The 17319-nt window shown below is 42.1% G+C and overlaps 1 protein-coding gene across 1 annotated transcript in view; it reads right to left on the minus strand.

Moving 5' to 3' along the window:
- Window positions 1-2552: 2552 nt before the first annotated feature.
- The window catches only part of kmt2cb (lysine (K)-specific methyltransferase 2Cb), an 83922-nt gene continuing 69155 nt past the window's right edge, over window positions 2553-17319 (minus strand). The window contains 22 exon segments of the mRNA XM_040021646.1: window positions 2553-4484; window positions 4694-4802; window positions 6185-6258; window positions 6353-6469; window positions 6580-6754; window positions 6870-7012; window positions 7101-7237; window positions 7334-8450; window positions 8555-8668; window positions 10058-10197; window positions 10576-10855; window positions 11836-11972; window positions 12406-12590; window positions 12682-12829; window positions 12935-13064; window positions 13177-13341; window positions 13676-13864; window positions 14126-15763; window positions 16368-16600; window positions 16735-16795; window positions 16909-16975; window positions 17077-17188. Of these exon segments, the coding sequence (XP_039877580.1) occupies window positions 4392-4484; window positions 4694-4802; window positions 6185-6258; window positions 6353-6469; window positions 6580-6754; window positions 6870-7012; window positions 7101-7237; window positions 7334-8450; window positions 8555-8668; window positions 10058-10197; window positions 10576-10855; window positions 11836-11972; window positions 12406-12590; window positions 12682-12829; window positions 12935-13064; window positions 13177-13341; window positions 13676-13864; window positions 14126-15763; window positions 16368-16600; window positions 16735-16795; window positions 16909-16975; window positions 17077-17188 (5564 nt within the window). The 3' untranslated portion in view covers window positions 2553-4391.

A 17319-nucleotide genomic window follows, 5' to 3' on the forward strand; every position in this document is an offset into this window, starting at 1 on the left:
GCTCACTCCCAATGAAAATCTCAGCATCTTCAGCTCAACCTCCCGTCGTTTTGTTATTTTCATTGTCTCCAAAACGTATACAATAGCAGGTCTCACTACCATTTTTTTTGTAAACCTCTTTCACGCTGCTATTCTTCTGTCACAAATCACCCCTGACACTCGTCTCCACCCACTCCACCCTGCCTCCACCTCTCTTGTGCACTGTCCGTTGCTTATGCTGACTTGAATTTATTTAGTTTTCTGTTTGATAAACTTTTAAAGCTTATATACTTCTTGGTTTCTTTGTAAAAAACACATACTGTGTAAACAGCAGTCTTTAATTTCCACGCGCTTACAGTGAAGCATCTTTCTATACCAAATGTTGCATGAGGTGTATTGGTACTATTTAGTGTCCATCCACATGGGTAGTTTAAGAACATGAGCACCGAGCCCTCCAAGTACCAATCAAATGCAGAGTGCACAGCACAACAGAGTGTGTGTTTTGCCCGCTTACTCGTACCATCATGCCAAGATGCCACCTAGCACTATGCCTTCTATGTGTCAAGATGTTATTTAAACACAAAATGAAACACATAATTATGCTTTTAGCTATAATTAAACTCTGCTTTTATTTGTTCAAGCTCAAAGTTTATATAACATGTTTCTCATGGAGTATGAGTGGTTTAAAGATGTAGCAGGTTTCTTTTGTTTTGTTTTTTTACCAACAGTCAGGTCCACAGGAGTGATACCCAGTAAATGTCCTGGCTGCATACCAAATATCCTTGGGCAAGATACTAACCCCATGTTTGCCTACTGGTGGTGGTCAGAGGGCCCGGTGGCGCCAGTGTCCGGCAGCCTCGCCTCTGTCAGTGCACCCCAGGGCAGCTGTGGCTACAACGTAGCTTGCCATTGCCAGTGTGTGAATGTGTGTGTGAATGGGTGAATGACTGAATGTAGTGTAAAGCGCTTTGGGGTCCTTAGGGACTGAGTAAAGCGCTATACAAATGCAGGCCATGTGCAAGCACAGCACACACAATTAACTAAATTTGGTTGAAAGTTAACACGTGTTTTAGTGCCATCGAGATTGCATGCTAGCATAATGAGGGGGTTCCGGGCTCTGAGAGAAAGTGGGATCGCTACAAGATGACTGAAGACCCAAGAAGGAAAAATACGTCTTTTATAAATGTTTGTTTATTCAGTCGTTGTGACATAGTGGATCATTTAATGTGGACTCTGAACAATCTGAGAAGAACAACTCTTTGGCTTCCTTGATCACATGTCCATAAACGGTCATAAAGTCATAAACAGTCTGTGATCATAACAAAAGATTTTTATGAAAGTCTCTACAGCTGATGAATGGAAACATATCTAGAAGTCAGCATAGCTTATGACTCATTATTTGCCTATTTTCTAGTATGTTTGAAGCTTTGGTTGAACTAAACACAGAACACACATCCACTCTGACCACTTTCTTCAAACTGAGCATCAGAATGGGGAGGGAGGGCGATTTAATTGTGAGCATGGCATGGTTACTGCTGATCCACTGGGATTTTCCTGCAGAACTGCAGTTCTCTGAGCAAAAATGTATTGTTGACATCACAGGAAAATAATTAGACTGCTTGTAGTTGGTAAGAAATCTACAGTAACTCAAGAAACAATTTGTTACGACTAAGCAGAAAAGCATCTCTTAATGCACAACACCCCCAAACTTGTAGCAGATGGGCTACAGCAGCAGAAGACCACACTGGGTCCTGTTAGAGTTGAGCAGGAAACTGGGGCTAAAGTTCACACAGGCTCACCTAAATTTGACAATATAAGACATAAAAAAAATTTGTCTGACGAGTCTTAATTTTTGCTACGTTTGGATGATAGGGTCCAAATTTGGCCTAAGCATGAAGCATAGTAAATGAACTGGTTCTTATACAGCGCATTTCTACTCTACCTCAGCACTGAAAGCAACATGCCTCATTCACCAGTTCACAGTCTTTCTTACCAGCACTTTTTCTAGGCTTAACTGCTTTCTGGCTAACATTTACACTCCAATGGATGCATCATAGAGCAACTTGGGGGAAAGAGTATCTTGCCCAGGTATATTTGGCATGTAGAATGGCTCAAAACAGGTATCAAACAAACAACCTCCTGAGCTACAGTCACAGCACTCCATCCCTGCATCTATTCTAATGGGCACACTTGAGGTCCCTTAGTACCTCATATCATTTAAACATCACAGCCTCCACGAGTATTGTTTGCAGATCATTTCCCTTTGTGACAACAGTGTAGCCATCTTCTGAAATCTACTTCCAGCAGGATAATGCTCCACATCAAAAATTTAAATAATCTCAAATTGGTTTTTCGACCATGAAAATCACCTTGAGTCACCAGATCTCAAGAAAAAAAAAAAAGCACCTTTTGGATGTGGTGCTGGCATCATGCCAATACGGAGAAAAGTCTGAGGAATGTTTCCAGGACCTTTATGGGATCCAACTCAGTGCTAGCAACATGCAACAAATTCCTTTTTCCAGCTTTAATTAAAAGAAAAGAAAGTGCAATTATTGAAAACACAAACAAATTGCTAACATGTAAAATAGTTTATTTTTGTAAATGTTTCTAAATTCAATTCCACAAACTCCAAACCTCATACTCTGTACACTTCAAAAGGCAATTCAAAAAAAGAGAAAGAAACAAAAAAAAAGAAACGAAAAAGAAAAGGAACAAAATAAAAACAAAAAGAAAAGAAATGACTACTTTACACGACCAAGAAAATGTAGCACAAACACACTGGCAGGATGATGTATCGTACAAGAGAAGAAAAAATATCCAAGAAACAATTTTGTTACAACCATTCATTGAGAAAAATATATACAATTGAGTCTTCGGAAAGTTAAAAAAATACATGCCATATACATTACAAGTTCTAAGACTGTCTCCAAAATTTTACAGTCAACTTGAAATTGTGCACGCAAAAACTCCTCTGCTTCTAGCATGTGACTTGTGAAGTGTCAGTATAAGAAATATTTCTGATTATAAGCAGGATGCCATCTCTTTCCAAAAAAACGAAACAAAAACAAAAGGCAGAACAACCTACAGTTCTCCATAGAATTCTTTCTGTCGCGCAATGGTTCGTCTAAGTCACAACATTATTAGACGTTCGCACCTTATTTGTGTTAAAAGTAAAGTTTAAAAAACAACAACAACAAAAAAACAGGTTAACACATGTTGCTGTTTCCATTTGTGATAAAAAGTTAAAAAGCAGTTTTTTTGGGTTTTAAAACCTAATTCACAGTTCTTTAAAATCAAACCTGATTAACAGCAAACAGATCACAATGATCTTTTACTATCTGAAGAGTCTTTTTTTGATTCTGTAACCGATTACTTGTTACATTAGTCAACAAAAATATTTCTTTTTTTTTTTGAGAGTGGTCAAAGTAAGTGTAAGTCACAAAACACTACGCTACAATACCGTACTTTTAATACAACAAAAATACTTTGTGAATTATTGTGGTTATATTACAAATTCTGTACAGAATAATCATAATATATACTCTCAAACTGAAATAACGTCCATCTTAAATAAATTTCAATGACAAACAGAACAAAAACAATTTTTAAAAACACCCAAACATCGAGAAGGTTAAGGTAGTATTTGGTCGGTTATTCCTATAGTTTTTTTTGTTGGTTTTTTTTATGTACATTTATACAAAAGTAACAGCATGTCTTCTTCAATCTTCAAAAACAATAGCAATCTAGCCTTCTTTTAACTCGATCTCATTTTGAGAATAAAATTCATTCACTCAGTAATAAATACAAAACCTCTCGAATTCCACACAAATCACATGACAGAGACCTATGATAAAACTGACTCATGGAATCAAGTATTTAAAAGCTTGTGTGTGTGTGTGTGGGTGTGTGTATGGGTTTTTTTTGTTTATTTTTTTTATTTTTAGTGCAAGTTAATATTCCCTTCGCGGTATTCATTGCTGTACATTCCTCATTCAGTGATGTCTACATTTAGTCAAACGGTATACATTAACAGTATGAACAAAAGGGCCTGCCCTTAGTAAGCAATAAGGCCGCACCCCACACAGTGCTTTCTCATTCGCTGGTGGATTCCGCACCCCATGTACACCAAACAAACACACGGATACATACAGACGGAGGCTTCGACAGAGCCCCTCACATATGGCACGAGTCATTTCCTGCTACTGTGTTATATTTCCCTTCCTCCGCCTATTTTTAATTCCACGTTGTTGGCGAACCAACACCGATTCATTTATTTCTCCAAGGGCTCAGGCCTTCTGCTCATTCGTAAAATGACTTTAGTGTGAAGTCTCTTATTTATTCTGTGCAGAGATCACAGCATCCTCCACACGCTATGGCAAGGAATGCGTTTGGGTTCGTCGTTTCCGTTTTGCTCAGTTAATCCACTTCCTGCATTCAGGAGCTCCACAGTGGCAAGCAATCTTGTGCTGGCCCTCAAAGCTGTCAAACTGGTAGTTGAAACACAGCTGCAGAAAACAAACATGGGAGAAACGTCCATGGCTATATCACAACTGCACCGTTTACACCCACATATGCATGCAAATGAACAGGGATAAATTCTAATTACAGAAAAAATTATATATGTATATATATATATATATATATATATATATATATATATATATATATATATATGTGTGTGTGTGTGTGTGTGTGTGTGTGTGTGTGTACCAACCTCCTCTCCTTTTTCAATTCTGCGAATGCAGCTGATGATGATTTTGTAACCCCTCTCAAATGTTACCACCTCAGCAACACAGTTAGGGGCACAAGAATGATTGATATATCTGAAAAAGAAGCACGAGTCACGCGTGAAACAGCGTTCAGAGCATTACTGTAACATAGCCGACCACATTTAAATGATTGCAAATTCTATTTGCAACTAAAGGCTCATTTGCTGCCTCTGTGAGCTGATTCAGACACGCAGCGGCAGACGGTGATAAGATGAAAATGCCAACATTTAAAAAAACAAAACAATTATGACATTCAAAAGAAACTAGCTTTGTTTCCAACATGTGAGTCTGTGTTTGGTCATCATGGCAAAATGAGACGCAAAGGCAGTTTAGAGTATCTTTACAGGGGTTTTCATATCTGTGGATAGATTTTGTCAGTGAGAACTCATAACAAAGTAGTACTGACTACTGAGTGTTCATCTTTCACAAACTATGAAGAAGGGCATGAACCTGTTCCAACATGGTCTCTAGTTCTGGTTCCATGTGTGTTTGGGCCCTTTTGACAATACAATTGAACTGCCATCACTTTGATAACAAAATCCAAAAAAGGCCAACGTCTACAGCAGCAACGAAAAAACACCCTGATGCTCATTTGCAATATGTACCAGTTTGCAGACAAGCCTCCCACACACAGAAGCAGAGTCTCGTCTGTGCCACTTTACTGGAAGATTATATCGGTAAGACAGATATGGAGAGGCTACTTTTAAGACGTTGAGGCGTGCACTCCACAAGACCTTTGTTCCATCTTAGCAGCTCATCAGTTAAGTCCTGTAAGAAGTAAGGCTGGCCATCCATAAATCTAACTACTTCTTTTTCCTTCCTCAAAAATCCCACAGATGCTCAAACAGACTGAAGATTTCAGGGACTTGGAAGCCGAGTTAACACCCTTGCCTCCTTTGGATGTGGATAGTGGTCAGTATGAAAACCCTGTGCAGCGCTGTGCATTCTGATAACTTTCTACCATAACCAGCTTTCAGTAAATTGTGCTGGAGGTGCTCTTCTGTGGGATCACAGAACCACCCTTTACTCCCACACATCAATGTGCTTTAAGCCCTCATCACTTGTGCTAACCACTGGAAACAGGTAACACCCCACCGGACATGCTGTTCTGGAGGTGCCCTGACCCAGTCATCTAGTCATAACAATGTGGCTCTTGTCAAAGTCGCTCAGATCAACAGGCTTGCTCATTTTTCCCTGTTTTAACTTCAAGAGCTCACTCTTCACTTGCAGCCTCTTGTAACCACCCCCTTGACAGATACCAGTGCACTGAGATCATCAGGGTTACTCACTTCACCCGCAAGGGGTTTTAATGTTGTGGCTCATCGGTGTGCTACACTGAATGACATTTGTTGCAGTAAGTGAGTATGAAAGAAATGCTACACTGTCATAAATACATTTATGAAAATGCTCAAACAGTTCGTGGAAGCTCAGAGTACCTTGCGATCCCTCCATTTAGTGTGGCATCAACAACATGTTCGCTGTCGATGCGGAACATGAACACTGCCCGGTTCTACAAGGAAGAGAAGAAATGCTCTTAGCTTTTGGAAAAGATCATTTTAAGGAAACACAATTTCTGCTAACAATGTTGCAGCACAGATATTTACCTTAGACCTATAGATTTTCTCCTTCCTGATGGCGACCTCATTTCGGAGGATGGTTCCATTGTACTCAATCACCATTGTCTGTTTTTCAATGTCTCTAGCAGCAAACAGCCCCAGGCCCTGTGAATATGTCAAATAAGCAGGTTTTCATTTAGTCAACAGGAAATGGAAACCAAAAGCATCAGTCTCACTCTGACAGTTTAAAAAGAATTTAAATCTGGTCGACTCACCTGGATGCGGGAGCGGCCCAGATAGACGTTGGCTCGCCACTCACTCTTCATCCAGCGGTACTGGGAGGACCTGGGGTGCACCACCGGAGGCTTATTATGGGGGGCGCCACCTTCTCCTTGGGCAACATTCTGGTTAGACCTGGCACTGCTGCTGGATACAGCCTGTGGCTGAGGCCTTTATTTTTAGGAGGGAGGTGGAGAAGGAGAACATTTTATTAACTCTGACTTATTTACTTGGAGACAGAACGTTCCCAGGAAGCTAATTTAATGTCAACTTCAAACAAAGTTACCTTATCACCAGTGAGGTGTAGGGAGAGCTTGTTCTTGGCTGAGCGCGGGCACAACCAGCTGGATTGAACATGAGAGGCAACTCTACGAGAGGGTTGCGTCCGTAACGGAACGAGTACCTGTCACAAGCTTCCACTCCTGGGAGCTGAAACCAGATGAAAAGCATCATTTAGAGATTTGTTGATGTTTTTAAATTCTTGCAGCTGATGAAATCCTCCAATGTAGGTACAAACCGATTCTGTGATCTTGGCAACTGCAGGAACTGTGAGCCCAAACAGATCCTCTCCTTTCAGGTAAACAGGAAAGAGCTTCAGAGTGCCTGACTCAGCTCTCTTCTCAGCAACTGGGCCTAGCACCTTATCCCACACTCCTAATGACAAGAGCAGAGACAAGAACAGAAGCTGGTTAAAACTGTTTCATTAGCCACAAAAACACACACTAGTATTTTTTTTTCCTGAGGGCAAACCTTTAGCAGAGGTGTCAGTTAGGACGATGTCTTGGTAGCCTTGTTCGATGACTCTGATGGTAAACTCTGGTATCCCGTCTCTCTCTTCAACTGAACAGATGTAGCGACAGCGGCGATTGCCATGGCGCATGCTCCAGTAAATGCGGCAAGCTTCATAGCCAACTGGAAAGATGGCTGTTGAGGAATGGAAGGACGCCATCTGTAGTGGTGTGAGCTGGCCGATCGCATGCAACACCAGACTGCCTACCCGAAAGGTGTAACCTAACTCGGGCTGCTGCACAGCCGTGGCAATTTGACGCACTTCGTCTCTCTGGACATAAACACGCCGGAACACGGCAAAGCATCGCAGCTCGTGCTCCAGAGCTTGTCCCGCTGTTCCCCGGGGCCTGTGGGCATGGCAGAGCATGGTCTTATCCTTGAAGAAGGTGCACTGAGCATGCAGGGCACAGGTGAAATGGTAGACATTGGTGCAGCGCAGGCGGTGGCAGCCGCTGGTGGCTCCGGTCTGCTGACAGTAGGCGCATCGTATAGTTTGACCACGCCGCAGCGCAAGCTCCACGTTGATGAGGGCGCCAGCTTGAGTCTCGTACACCTCAGTCGACCAAAGGGCACAGTTGAGATGAACCCACACATCGAGATCTAGATTGAGCAGCCTGGCAGGACCATCAGTCATTCCATCTCCAAACTGATGGCAGAAACAGCAGCGTCTCTGGTCCTTGAGTGACACTGGAGGGCGCAGGGAGGCTCCAAGCTTCTTCAGGAGCTCATCAATCTTATCCTCATCCGGGAGCTGCGAATTCCCTCTTGGCACCACCACCTGGACAGTCCATTTCCTCCATCGGAGTCCTTTCTGTCTCTTTCCCTGGTGCCAGCCGTCGTGGGACCTTGGCCTGGACTTCAGCTTCACTGTCACTTTGAGGGCATCGGATTTTGCGTCAATCTTGGGTGTCTCACCTGCTGAAGGGAAGGGGATGGGAGGTGTAGAGGGGGGTGACTGCTTTGGCTGAAGCTGGGCCAGACAATGGACATCCAGGGAGGACATGTTGTTACTGTACTGGTGCTGAGTTTTAGAAAGGCTCTCCGTTTGCTCAGAGGCTGGGAGGAGGGACACAGATTCCTGGGAAGATGACAAGGGAAAAAAAAAAAGTCAAACTTAAAAGTCAAACGCTTTTTTAAGACTCAGATTTCTCAGAGATGTGCATGGGTTACAGTGGTACAAACCTTAGTTTCTGTGGTTGATCTGGACTGCAGTGGTGGTGATGAACAGTAGAGAAGGAAGCAGTTGTGGCTGCAGAAGACCAAGTCGTCTTCAGATTTAAAACGGCCTTCAGATTCCTAACGAGAAGAAAATCAGTCCAAGTTTGAAGAAGCTGAATTAGGAATGAGGTGTAAGTCAACATCTGACTAATGGAAGCCACTCAAGGCAAAGAGATCTTGAAAAATAAATTATGCAATATTTAAATAACCTAAATACTGCTGTTTAACCTACTAACTGATCTGAAATCTATTTAACTCCATTAGGAAAGATTTACATAATCAGAGCATATGTTCAGTGTTATTGCAGTGCTGTGCATATGAATATATTGATAGTGTGGCCCTTCAGGGTGAAAAGAGTTTTAATACTTCATTTCCCCAACGTAAAAATCTGGTAAGCCAACCAATCACAGCTCATATAGTAATCTCAATATTATATGTATACATGACATTGAAATGATCCAAATTTCTGACAGTGGGACTCATTACACAAATCAAAGCTATAGTCATCTCCAAAATGCATAAAGTTAAAACAAAAACATAATTTCAACATATCAAGCAACATTAGTGCAAATTTGCAGTTTGTACAATTTCACAGCTGTAAAAAGGAAAGGAGCTAAAGCTCGAGTTCTCGGATAACTTTACCAAAAATTCACATTTTAACTAGCTCATCGGGGCTTTGGCTTGGACACAGTCATCATTATAAAAGGTTATGTGATGCATAAATGAAAGCTTTAACTAACTGCTAAGTTCACAGACTGATGAGTCATGCTTTTGGCTTTTATTGACAGCGGCATGCAGAATAATTTGCAGGAAGGAGCAGATTTACTTAAAGAACAGCAAAGTCTGCACGTATACATCGAATGTTATTTAAAAAAAAAAAAATTAAGATCAACCGAAGGAAGCATCTACTGCAGGACTTCACAATGAATTACTACCTTAAGAGGTTCAAGCTGTAAAGACAGAACAAGACCAAGTTTGAATCTGAAGACTCTTAGACTCTGTTTCACAAGGTGATAATTGAGAAACTGCGGTACCACAGATGCTGACCTGCAGAGTGTCTAATTTAAAAAAAATAAATAAATTACTAAATATAGAAAAGTAATCTTTGTTAAAATATTAAAGCCATGTGTCATCTTTGACTTAATGCTTTTTGGAAATCAGCTCATCTTTTACTTGTGATAGAAATTTTGCTCAGGGGCAAAACTGTCACATGGCACTATATTAAAATATGGTGTACTTTAGTCAACGGCGTTAGATATCAGAGCCTTTTTGTTCATGAGAGCTGCTGACGATCAGAAGCAATTTATTATCTGTGGCCTTGATCTCTGAGTAAGGAATGGAGAAGCACTACATCCTCAGTCCATTCAGGCTTCCTGTAAAGGTTATAATTTCAACTTTTAGCCTTTATTTGACAGGTGGTGTGCACAGTTAATATATACATGACTGTGCAGCCAATGCATCTGGTACCTTCATGTGAACAGGGAGGTCTTTGATGGCTTTCTGCACTCCATTTCCCAGAACCACCACCTTACAGTGGCAGCACCACTGGGGTTTACATCCAGAGCTGCCAGGGATCTTGTGATCAGGTCCTCGAGCTCCAGCATTGCCTGATGTAACAGAAAAGTGATGCAAAATTAGATCAATTTTTAACATCTCTGACAGTAACCTACAGATGATTGAATCTTTAATTGGACTAAACAAACTTTAGCAAACAAAATAAAACAGCCTTTATAGAATTGGACTGTAGGCTACCTTCAGCCTCAGATAAATAATGGTACACTCAAAAAACTGTTAAAAAACACAAGCGCTCCTCTGGATGTTTAAAGGGAAGTGATTAGGTATCAAAAGAGTATTGCTGAATTGTGCTTTTTCACGGGGAGTGATTATATTTAGCTTAAATCAAACATGACATTTCAATTACAGGCTGTATTACTGCACCGGGTGGAATCAGAGATGCTCTTGTTTAATTTAGTTTTATTCCCTACCTGGGCTGTTGGGATGGAAACGGAAATGATGTGCCTGCTGCTGCATCATTCCCTGTGGTCCACTGGCTCTGATCATTTGTCCCGGCCGTCCATGCAGTCCTCCACTGTCTCCTTGTCCATTGAAAAGCATGGGAGGCCGTGGCTCCATGCCATGTGGGCCCACCCTTTGACCGCTGACCATAGATAGGGGCCCCCTGTCTGGGGTGCTGCTGACCTCATAACTGCTGGGGATCTTCACACACAAGAGGTCTGAAATGGCTGCCACCACACCGGTAATGTTCTGAAAAATAAATAAAACAAATAAATAGAAGTTTAGAGCAATGCAAGTTGTCCTCTAAATTCGTCCATCATAGTCACCCAAGTGCTCCAAGTAAAAAGGCACTTAAAGCTGTTAAATGTTGACTTCTGTATCACTCCTCTGATTTAATATTAAGAAGTGAATCTCTTAGGAACTAAAATGCCCTTATCAGCTGATTTAAAAGTAGTTTACTTTCTCATGTAAAATGAAATCTGCCAATAAACTAGGATAGCTAAGTTAATATGCAGCTTTAAATATCTTGCACATGCAAGAATTAACAGAACTTGAATAATCCTAAAATAATGTGTGTAGAAAAATTAAGCTATTATTTTAAGAACTCTGTAATTTCTCAGAATTAGACTGATTAATAAAAACAAGCATCCTCCTTAAAACAAACCCTTGCAATAATTATCTTTCTCTTAGTGTGTGGCCAGATTATGCACATGTCTGATATGATATAGAATGAGAGAACTGGGAAAAGAATTACTGTATTTTTCTGACCATAAGGCGCACTGTCGATGAACGGGTCTGTTTTCATACTTAAGGCACACCGGATTATAAGGCGCATTAAACAAAACAAGCATTAGCATTCATCCTCCAGCTTCACTGTTTATGTTATGCTAACATAGCTGTGTCGCTAGCGATCACGTAGCACATGATTACATACCAGCTAGCCCAATTTCAGTAACCCTACAAACGTCACTGCTGTTTAGTTTTCTGTCTTCATTTATGTTGGAAGTGACAGCAGTTTATTTCTAAATAAACTGCTGTCACAAATTGCTGTTGATGAAATTGATGAAAGAATTTAGACAGTTTTCAGAATTCATACATAAGGCGCACCAGATTATAAGGCGCACTGTCGATTTTTGAGATAATTAAAGGATTTTAAATGCGCCTTATAGTGCCGAAAATACGGTATGTCAGATTTTTGTCTAACCTCAGTAAATGTAAAGTATTTTTACCTCAGCTGCAGCTGGTCTCAGAGTGATAGCAACAGAAACCATCCCTTGTTTGGAATCATTAGACATGGAGCCAAAGGGGGAGCCAAAGAACATCGAAGAAGGCTCAGTCTTGACATCCTGCAGTTTGATCTGGGTCCCTAATGAATTGAAAAAGCAAACCACTCTCAAAAACTGCTGCACTGTTCAAATGTGATCATACAAAGGCATAGACAGCCATCTTCCACATACTTTTATGCAAACTGTAAAGGATTCTTATGCATATAGATTCTGCACATGCACACTAAAAACATAATGGAAAGCCAGAAAAGGAGCACCATAGTTAAGTGTGCGCAACATCTCATTTGTGGAAGTTGCAAAGCTGGTGTGTTTGTATAAAGTCATCACATTGCTAAATTTTGGCCTTTATGCTGAGAATGCTGACCCCTGCAGATCTGGAAAGATGATCACATTTACATCAAATGGACCCTCGAGGATACACTAATGTGAAAACCATGAATTTACTTTTTAGTGGAGCTTTGTGTATATACTGCATAAAATAAATAACAAAATAAAACAGATATATGCGTTTACCTTTCCCATCAGGTGCAGGAAGCATGGGGAGGACAGGAGACAGGCAAGGGGATGGCGGCTCTTCCTTTACCAGAGACAAGTCTGGGTAACGGCTGATCTCCATGCCAACCACGCTCTCGGGAGATGAAGATGGAACAAAGCTGTCAGGTGTGTCCCTCTCCTTGCAAGGCTCCTGTCCTCGATTACTACAACAAGGAAAATAAATAAATAAATGAGCAACTCTGTTAAAACACCGCAGCCCAAATAAATCATGAAGTACTATTTTTTATCCGTTACCTGAGCTCTTCCTGGTTGTTGTGAGGTGGTGTGGGAAGAGAAGCTGGAACATCCACAGTTTTGGGTCCCTGAGCGATGGCCCGAGCTAACAGATCTTCCTCACTCCTAAATGGAACATGCAGCGGCTTTGGGACCAGGCCCTTGGAGACTGCAACAGGAAAACAACGTTAATATGTATGAATGCCTCCTTCCATTTTCTGCTCCCATTTTAACACAATTGGTCAGCCCATCTTGGAACTTTATGAGTGCTTACCCATAGCAGCGGCTTTGCTGGCCAGCTCTTCGGTTGTGGCAAAACCGTTGATCATTTTCTGTCGGTTCACAGGTGGTGGAGTGGGAGGAAGAGATGCCGGCGGGGTCGGTGGATTGCTCAAGTTACTCTGCTGTAGAAGCCAAGTGCAATGCAATGTCAGGCACACAGTGCCACAGACACACTTAACACACACCCACCCTTTGTTTATCTGGTATCCCCTTAGTGAAGCAGTAAGATCTCACCTTGTAGGCCAGCTGGGAATAATAATCAGAAACTCCATCTAGTGAGGCGCTGCCAAAAGTACCAGACAAAAGGTTCTCTCCATTGAGCTGGCCACTGCCGTAGGGAGCAAAATGGGCAAAGTTGACCCCAATCAGAGGCTCCATGAGAGGCAGCAGAGAGAGCTGCTGTGTTAGCAGAGACAAGCAGACCGGTGGAAGGTTAGCAGAGAAGTCAGACCAGATATATTCTTGCACAAACCATCCCGACCACAATCACTGAAATGTCCTCAAGTATTTTAAGTTCAAATGAATCTCACATTCTGCCTTCAGACTACAGCCTTTCAAGCTAACAACACACAGCACCCATCAATTGGAAGAGGAGCAGGTACAACAACAGAACAATATATATGTGTGTGTGTGTGTGTGTGTGTGTGTGTGTGTGTGTGTGTGTGTGTGTGTGTGTGTGTGTGTGTGTGTTGTGTGTATATATATATATGTATATATAAATAAACCAACTTACCTGTTTGATTTGGGTCATTACAGAGTCTGGTCCAGTGTGCATCAGTTGCCTTTCATCTCCTTCCTTTTTCCTCTTCTTGTAGCGCGAAACAGGTTTTTCTCCTGCTTTTGGTGCTCTCTTGTTTCTCCCTTTCTTCTTCTGCTCGGGGAGCAGAGGTCCAGGAAAGTCAGGGGTGCCATCTGAGTATGCCTGGAGGTAAGACAGAAAAAAACAAAAACAAACAAAACATGAGTAAAAAAAAAATTACTTGAGCAGCATAATGACTTCAAGTTAGATGTTTTCAAACACATAACTATGACTCATTCATATTCTGACAGCTATGATTCATTCTAATTTAGCTATGATGACCCTCCCATCTGAATCACTCTGAATCACTCAGCCTGCAAATGACTCACTATGCTGATCACCCCCTCGGCATTCTGTAACTATATGATTAACACAAAAACTGACCCCATTGCTGTCCATGGAGCATTGCCTCAGTAAGGTTTTGCAGTCAGTGGTTTCCTCCTCCTCTGACCGCAGGCTTTCCTCTGATCTCTGCTGAGACAATCCAGGTGGAGGTGTACTCTTGTTCTTCAGAAGGTGCTTCAATAGTTCATTACCAGCTTCTCCTTTGTTTGGACTCTGCCCAGCAGGGAACGGAGACACGCTCCCTTTGTTACCCTCTTCTTTCACAGAGCTCATTTCTGGGCCAATGGAACCTTCTTTTGGTCCGTGACACTCACTAGCATCAGTCTGCTCCAGCTTTATGTTGCTGAGGATTCTGTCATGTTCCTGAGCCTGCGCCTGGGCCCTCGCTGCTTCTGATGACAGAGCAGATTGTCCAGATTGCCCACCAGAAAGTTGCCGCTCAAGCTCTGAGTGACTGGGGGTGGAAGATCCCAGTAAAGGGGACCTGGACAAGTCCTGATCTCCAAAGAGATGGGGATTTCTGGTTGGAGTAGAGGAAGTGTCTGAGACACATGGTGTGAGCGGGGCTGTAAGGTCTGAGTGGGGAGTGGAAGGTGTCTTGACTGAATCTGCATCATCATCTTTCTTCTTTTTGCGGTTCCTCTTCTTTTTCCCTTTCTCATCTGGGATGATGTTGGAATAAAGCTGAATCAGAGACTGACCTGAGCCTGGAAAGTTGGACGGTAAAGGTGTTGACGAGTCACCCCCAAATGGTGGACCCTCACCTGGCATTGGAAGCATTCCTGGTCCACTGAACTGACGAGGCCTGGGCTGACCGTGAGGAAAGTTTGGTCCTTGCAGAGCAACATTATCAGGCCCCATCTCTGGTGGCATCAAGCCATTGCCCACCATGGCTCTCCTCTCACCCTGTATAAATGTTCCAGCCACTGAGCCCATACCAGGCTGCATGCCCTGCTGCTGAGGAAAAATTGGTCCAAGTTGTTGTTGATGTTGCAGAGGAGGCCTTTGTGGCTGCATGAAGTCTTGTGGCAGCTCTGCATTAAAAAATGGCATTTGAGAGAGTGGTGCCATGTTCCCATCTGATCCCATCATCCCTTGCTGCTCCATTTCCATGCGGTGTTTAAGTGCTCTTTGACGTTCGACTTCCTGCATGAGCTGCACCCGCTGTCTCTCCTGCTGCTCCCGGAGCCGTTCCCTCCGCTCGCGCTCCTGGAAGCCTTCACTGAATGGGTTGTTGTCATCAAACTTCACACCACCTGCCTGCATGGGTTTTATGGCACCTGGAGGAGCAGGTGGTGCTTGGGGCTCCAAAGGCATTTGAGAGTGCTGCGGTACATTACCCATTGGCATCTGAAGCGGTTGGGCTGAATTTCCCATAGGTACCTGGGGAGGCATTATATGTGGCATTCCTGGTCCTCCCATGGGCATAGAAGTACCGGGATGCCAGCCAGGTGGTGCGTTGGGCATACGTGGAGGTACATTTGGCTGGCTGGGATGAAGTGGCATCTGCATCATGGGATTTATAGGAGGCTGAACCATTGGTGGGCCACTGGGCACCATGCCAGTGGGGCCTGGCAACGGGTGCATCGCAGGCATCATAGGTGTCATATTGTTTTGCTGCTGTTTTACTCTGTACTCCTCAATCAGTTCAGCATGCTCCTTCTGCTGCTTGCGGATCTGAGACAAAGTAAAAAAAAAAAAGTTATTTTCTATAAATTCACAAAATAACTTTTAACAATGTTCAAATTTTAACTCAGCAAAGTGCACTTTTAGAGTCAAAGAGGGCTGCAGTGAAGACATAAGACTGTATGTTTTGGTGAAGAAAAAGCAAATGCCTGTGGTTTGTGTCCTATACCCATAGAGAGTTTGAGTAAACGCAACTAATATTTCACTCTAATTATGCCTGCTAAAATATAATATACAGTTAAAGATTATACCTTGCAATAGAAAACATCATATTTTTCAAAAATTAAGTGAAGGTAGTGAACATCAAAAAAAAAAGGCAACAACTGTGTTTCTCTTAGATCACACATGTGTGAGTGTTTCTCTTTCAGAACATTGAACACTTCAAGTTTTTCCAACCTTATTCAGTTAGATCTTATTAAAGCATTACCCTGTGTTTTGCTCTAATATTTGGACAAACAGTTTGGATGCAGGAAATACTTTTAGTATTCAAACTCCGGTCACAGGATAAAAGAAAGGACAGTGCTCATGCCAGTCTCTGTGAGAAGTGGGTGTTTGAGGGAATTCAGTACTAGAGCTTGACAGGCCAAGCATTTACCTGCTCCAGTTGTTTCTGCACTACACCCTGCTGCTCTGTGACATGTTTGAGCTGCTCAGCATCCTCCTCAGGGAACTCTCTCCCTGCCTTCTTAGCTGTTCTCTGCTTGGCAGACAGGGCTTTCTTCGACTTCCTGTGAGCGCCGATCTTCTCTTCCAGAAACTTCTGCTGCATTTGAAGTAGTTGCTGAGTCTCCTGGAGCCACTCTTCATACTGAGCCCTCTGAGCATTGTCTGAAAGAAGGTGGTAAAAAAAGCTCTTTTCTTAGCAATCTTGAAAACATAAAAAACAAACATCTTAATATTTCTAGCCTGAAAAGACTATAAAACCCAAAACAGTGAGGCAGCAGGGATTCTGGAAAACTTACTGACAAATCCAGGTCCGAAATTTGGAGGACTTGGTCTTGTTACTTGTGTCAATTTTCCATCCTGAGATTAAAAAATAAAAATATTAAAAAGAAGGTTATAACAGATAAGAGCATTATAAAGTTTAGCCCCACCCCAACCCCCCAAAACCAAGAAAAAAACCCCATTCATGTTACCTGTCCAACAACTTGTGGAGGAAGTGGTGCACTTTCAGGACAAGGTGGTGCTGGACCAGGTGGAAATCTGTGACACACAGAAGTCATTCCAATCAACTATGTATACTCCCCATATAACAATCTTATTTTCTACTCACTATAGAAAATGCATTCTTGTGGAATTCTTACCTGTTCATGACCATGGGAGGCATTCCCATGTTGTTCTGAACCATGACTTTGTTGATGCCTTTAAGAGCAACCATTTTGGCTTTCATGATGGGGTCAGTGATGGCATCAAAATCTGCAAATTAAAATAATGACTGTCAGAAATAAACACTGCAAAAAACGTGAAGAAAAAAACAACAACAAAACACAACAAAACAAATAAAATAATGATTAAAAAAAACCCAAAAAAACCAAAATAGCACTTAA

Source organism: Simochromis diagramma, unplaced genomic scaffold (assembly GCF_900408965.1).
Source record: "Simochromis diagramma unplaced genomic scaffold, fSimDia1.1 OVJJ01000205.1, whole genome shotgun sequence".
In the NCBI taxonomy this organism is placed as follows: domain Eukaryota; kingdom Metazoa; phylum Chordata; class Actinopteri; order Cichliformes; family Cichlidae; genus Simochromis; species Simochromis diagramma.